This window comes from Falco rusticolus, chromosome Z (genome assembly GCF_015220075.1).
Source record: "Falco rusticolus isolate bFalRus1 chromosome Z, bFalRus1.pri, whole genome shotgun sequence".
Classification (NCBI taxonomy): Eukaryota; Metazoa; Chordata; class Aves; order Falconiformes; family Falconidae; genus Falco; species Falco rusticolus.
The window spans coordinates 16904787-16910786 of NC_051210.1; the positions used below are offsets into that span (position 1 = coordinate 16904787).

A 6000-nucleotide genomic window follows, 5' to 3' on the forward strand; every position below is an offset into this window, starting at 1 on the left:
CTCCTGCAATTCCCAAAGCACAAGCAACTACAGAAGCTACAGGGGCACAAAACACCGCCAAAACCAAGTCTATGAGACATGGACCTTGCCGATCCTGCTTCAAACTGGCTGAGTTGAAACAAATTAATCCAGTTACATGGGCCACTACACACCCTTGCATTAAAACAGAATATGGTCCTCTTTCATTTGGACCCTTTGCAACACTAGACATCTCCTCTCCAGGACAAAGGATCTCTGCCTTTTGAGCATTCAGAAGCTCCAAGTACTACAAAACCCCTTCTGGGCTTCCAGCAGCTAACCCAGAAAGAACTAGGAGTGCTCTCCTTGCTCTGCCTGTCGAGGGACAAAGGATGTCTGCCTTTTGGGGAAGTGCCACTTCAAAAGACCCGACTCATCTGCACACACAGAAAAGGGAAGGCCTGCGCACACCTGCTCCCACGCCTCTGTCACAGCAAGATGGCTTGGGCTCCTCTGCTGCAGCAGCCTCCTCCACAACACAGGCAGCAGAGCTGGCGACGCCTTTCCACCGCAGCTCCACCCAGCTTGCTCAGGAGCACAAGAGCAGGGCTGAGCTCAGCCCACGCTCACGGCGTTAGGAGCGTGGTGCGGACAGAGCCCCACCTCGAGTCTCCCCACTCCTGCTGGACCCCGGCCTCGCCCTCCTCACCTCACACACGCAGCACGTCTCCCTTCCCTGGCCTCTACCTCCAAACCCTCCGCTCCTCACACGGCTGCTGCCAGCAGCTCCGGCGTTCTCGCTGCTCCTGCCACTGCTCTCCTCTCACCCACCTCAGCTTCACAGCCACCGGCTCCTGCCACCATCACCACCTGCCTCTCGACTCCTCCAAATTTCTGCCAGGGCACATCCAAACAGCTGCTGCTCAGCCACAGCCCAGCTGCCCAGGGACACAAGGAGCACCTCCTGTCCTCGTGAGGAGCCCTGCCCCAGTGCAAAGCCCCAGCACATCCACCCAGCAGCCCCAAGGCTCCCTCCGCCGCCTCCTCCATCCCAGGGGCACCTGCCCACTCCACCAGCACCAGCACGCTGGGCAACGTCCCAAAAGGCGTGACCACCAGAGCACTGCCGTAGCAAAGGGCGCTTTGCTGAGCGGCACGAAGCTTATGAGGCAGGGCCAGCAGCCGGCAGTGTCACGCTATGCTCCCAGGCACTCCCGCAAAGCTGAAGTGGCTGCTGCCCTCACGAGCGCTCTGAGTGCATCCTCATCTCCCCCATCCTGGCACCTGTACCCCTGACGCAAGCAGGACTCACGCCGGCGCCTGGGCCAGGACACGCCTGCTCTCTGCGGGTCTTCCAGAAAGAGCGGGCACCACGGCAGGATTAAAAGTGTCACTCTGCTCGGTGCCGCTTCACAGCCACGCCGCTGCACAAGCGGCACACCACTGCCATTTCCATTCAGCGCAAGGCTGACTTCCAACCCAGCCCGGTGACCTGCACAGGATTACCACCACAATCACAGCAGCTCCAGCGGACTTAGCGCAGCCACAATGAGGGAACAGCAAACACTTTCCCACCACCATCAGCTGATGGCCCAGGGCAGCCGAAAACAACACAGAAGGACAAATGATGGGGCAGCACTCGGGTAAGCCGCCTGGATTAGACAGGCTCAAAGCGGGCTGAAAACCAGCATGTACCGCTAACCCAGCAAAACTGCAGCTCCGGCCCTCATCTCCATTCACCCAAACACGGTCAGGCAGCTGCTGGCTCCCAGCACACGGACAAGGGCCACAAGGGCTAACAGTGCAACGCAGAAGCCAGGCAAGAGCAGCCACCGGCAGACAACCACGAGCCTGAACACGCAGCGTCACCTCTTGCCTCCTCCTGCTTTCCAGCACAATGGCCACAACGGCTCCCTCCCCAGCCAGGGAAACAGTGACATCCACACCTCCGCCTTGGTGTGACACCTTTGGCCACGTTTCTCCCCAGAGGACATGGGAGCAGGTCAAGAGCAGAGTGTGGCCGTGGCAGCGTCCCAAAAGGCAAAGGACCACCTGTCTCCCTCCTGGGTACCAACCCACGCTCAGACTTCATCTTCTGCAAGGGCGGGAGCCGGGATTCCCACGTCCCAAAGCGCACTGCTGCCATGCTAGCATCCAAGGGTCCACCACACTTGTTTTACCTCGCTCGCACACGTGTAAACACATGTCCACACACTCACCTGTTCACTACAGTGACATGCCTCTGCATGGGAATTTCTTTAGGTGCTCCGCTCCCAGCAGCCGGTGGCAAGGCAGACCGCACACTCTCCGCGCTGGGTTTCACCATGCCACATGCCACTCCTCTACCTCGTGGTGGGCGAGGAACAGCCCTCTTGCCGCCTTCTTCTGGCATGCTCAAACACCTGGGCTGTCGCAAAGTTCCTTTGGGCTTTCCTAAAGAGTTTGCAGACATAGCTGTGAGTAGCACTCCCCTCTCCCAACACAAACAGGCTTGAAGCGCCCTCCAGGGAGCCCACACTTTTACCAAAAGACACTTCAGAAGGACGCTTTCAGCCACAGTCCTGGGTCTCTCGGCTACAGCACCATGGCTCACACCCAAGGACTCACAAGCCACAATCCCCGCTGCCACGCTGCAGCAGGCAGACAGGAGACGCCTCTTTCCTTACGCTCTCCAAAGAGCCATGCGAGTGTCAGGTGCCACAACAGCTCATGTCTCAGGTGGAACCCACGGCCAGGCTGCCCTTCACCACCCCGCAGCAGCTCCCAGCGGCGTAGCACACGCAGCCTAACTCAACCTCCTCAGCCACCTCCTGCACTGCTGCCAAAAGCTGTCTTCCAAGCCTTCTCCTCCAGGACTCCCGCCATGCAGCAGAGGTTGCCAAGTAACACCTGCACAGGAACACGCCGCACCGGCCTTCAGGCCACGTGGGCATAAGCAAGCTCTTGGTCACTTTGCTGTTTCTCTGCTGGCTCTACCACACCAATTCTGGCAGGCTCAAACACTTCCGAGGGCTATCACCGTGCAAGACAGCAAACCAACGGGCGCTTACAGTCGTGGTCATTTAACTGGGACGCGAGTCACCAGTTCAGCTTCTCGACAGAGGGTGGACTGCTGGTGTAGTTGCAGGAAAGCAAGAAGCAGCAAACCCTTCGTTACAAGCAAACTGCAAGACCTGCCGTTGCTCCAAGCTGCCGACTCACAAGTGGATGGCCTTGCCTGGCCCTGATCCTCGGACACCCCACCGACACCAACACAACAACAGCGCAGCAGTGAGGGAAACCTGACCCACCGGCTCTGGGAAAGCGGCTGCCACAGCTTACACTTAAGCAAAAAGGCAGAGTACAAAGAAGAGCCCCTGGGCATCAGCAATGGCGTGGCTCCAGGGCACTTGCAGCAGCAACAGGCGCTGCTGAAACCGCCCCAGATGGGGCTGCAGGGGCTGCTTCTCGCTGTGAGGGCATGGCTCATCCCTGTCCTCCATAACGGGCTGAGCTCAGCCCCAAAGAGCTAGCAGGCTCCTTGCCACGCTTCTCGCTCGCACCTCCATGACATTTCTCAGAGAGCATGGGCAGGTGGCAGTGACGCCAGGCGTCCCCCAAGAACTTTTCAGCCAAGACCATTCACATCTCACGCACGTGCTCCAGAAGGGCTTCCTCACTGACCACGGCTTGCAAGCGCAAGCACCCTTGTCAGCAACACCCCCTGCTCCCAGGGCTCTTCGCTATAAGCACACAGCTCGTGGCCATTAGTGACACACCCTCACGGCCAAGACTTTTGCCCCAGCCGCTGCACAGTTCTTTCACAAAGGTAGGCCTGCCACAGCTGCCTGGGTCTTACCTGCTAACGTGACTGGAGACGTGTTCTTCAGCCTCATCTGGCAGTTCACTTGCCGTCCCATTTTCTTCTTGGAACTCCTCTGCCGAGCCACCAGTTGAGCAATTGGCACAGTCTCGCTGCAAGCAACAGCGTGGCAAATGACCTTGGCGGAGCAGGAAGGGGACAGGAGAGAAAACAGTCAGTGAGGTCCAAGCTCATCCACAACACGCAGAAGGATTTGCAGCCACTTCCATGCCTGTAACTGCTGGGTCACACAGGCCTGCAGGCACTTCAGCAAAGGCTTCAGCAGCACACGCAGATCTCGGGGACCTCCCTCTCCTTTCGCAGCGCACCTCAGAAATCACCAAAGCAGATTGCCAGAGCCCCTCCATCACCTTCCCACGTTAGGTTGAGCCCAATCCTGGCTGCACAGATTGCCCTGCAGGCACTGGGCTGGCCCACAACAATAGCCTGGCTGGGGCAAGCCCACAGCCACCTACCCGGCCTCCTTAACAGCCTCGTGCCCTCACCTCCCCGAGCCACGGCTCAACAGTCCTCGAACGGATGCAGGAACCCTGCTTAGGCAAGCCCCCAGGCCACATACACTTGGCCGCCCGGAGGAGATGCAAGCCCAAACTCCTGGGACATTCTGCTGACAGCCTGCAAAAGCAGCTGAACAAGCACCCAGGGCTCCACGAGGACGAAGGCAGCCACCCAAAAAGCCATGAGTGAAAAACAGGAGTCGGTGGTCTCAGGGGACCTCTCTGTGGCTCTCAGCCATGCTCTGTGGTGGTGGCACCTGCTCAAAAAGGAGACCTCACACACAACCACTGCTACCACCATAACCGTGGTCCCCAGTACATGTAGGGGCTGACAGTTTTAGCACACGAGCACAGCGGGAGACACTGAGGGACTTGGCCAGCGCCTCTGAAGTTTAGCAAACAGCAGCTCCAGAAAGGATTTTTTCTCACAAGCGAGGCAGGGCAACCAAAGCAGAAAAACCGAGGGCCAAGACAAAAAAAGCAACAACTGCTAATCAGCCACGGCTTGCTTCAGACTTCTCAATCTCAGGCTGACTCAAACAGCCCAGCGAAACGGGGGTAAGGGAAGACAACACCAGGAGAAAGCGACACTCAGCCTCCAGCAGCGCGCTCCAGCTCATCCTTCCCCTTCTCTTCTTCGGCCACCACACACCCAGCACCTGCACCGCGCTGCCCTCCTTCTGAGCGACAGCTCTCCTAGATCAGGAGCTCCCGCTTAGAAGTCACACAGCATACATGCTGTGCAGTCAACGCCTATGCAAAACGCGTACCAGCAGCGACACCACTACATTACTCTACCAAGCTGCTTTCCAGAGGGTCAGCCCCCAGACTGTACAGGTACCTGGGCTCGTTCTTCCCCAGGTGCCGGACTTACCCTTCCCTGCACCGGGCTTCACAGGGTTCCTCTTGTTCCATTTCTCCAGCTTCTTGAGGTCCCACCAAATAGCAGCGCATCCACCTGCACTGCCACTCCTTCCTATCACCTACAGACTCGCTGAGGATGACTCTGCCCCATCGCCCCAGTCATTCATGAACACGTTAGACAGCACTGCCCCAGCATCGAGCCCTGGGGCACGTCGCTAGTGACTAGTCTCCTGATGGGGTTTGTACCACTGCTTATGGGAGACTGTCAAAGCCTTACTCAAGTGCAGATAAACCACATCCAATGCTCCCCCTCACCCACCCAACCGCTTACTTCATTTGGAAGGGTGTTGCTTTGGCCTCACAGGACTTCCGCTTCACAAATCCATACTGACTGCCTGCCACCTTGTCCTTCACATGGCCGGAACAGCTTTTCAGGATTAGTTGCTCAATCACATTCCCCAGAGACAGAGCTCAGGCTGACCAGCCTGCGGCTCTTCAGAGCCTCCTTCCCACCCTTCCCGAAGGTAAGGCCTGCTTTCTTCCACTCCTCGGGAACCTCGCACAAACCACCATGACCTTGCAAAGGTAATGGAAAGTGGTCTTGCAACAACATCAGGCAGCTCCCTCAGCACCCCCGGGTGCATTGCAGCAGACCCGTGGGCTTGCTGGTTTAAATGTTCCCTAGCCTAATCCTCCACCGCTGAGGGCAAGTCTTCCTTGCCCGCACTTCCCCACTGGTCTTCAGGAGCCTTGGCATTGCTGCTGGCTGCTCCTAACAGCAAAGATCAAGGCAAAGGTGGCAACCAGAGCCTCAGCCTC

General features: G+C 58.0%; 1 protein-coding gene across 1 annotated transcript in view; it reads right to left on the minus strand.

Annotated features, from left to right (window-relative positions):
• Positions 1-4406, minus strand: part of TDRD7 (tudor domain containing 7) — a 39727-nt gene extending 35321 nt beyond the window's left edge. The window contains exons 1-2 of the mRNA XM_037372912.1: positions 3797-4406; positions 2178-2391 (exon numbers count right to left, since the gene is read on the minus strand). Of these exons, the coding sequence (XP_037228809.1) occupies positions 2178-2391; positions 3797-3857 (275 nt within the window). The 5' untranslated portion in view covers positions 3858-4406. The remainder of the gene's footprint in view (positions 1-2177; positions 2392-3796) is intronic.
• Positions 4407-6000: the final 1594 nt, after the last annotated feature.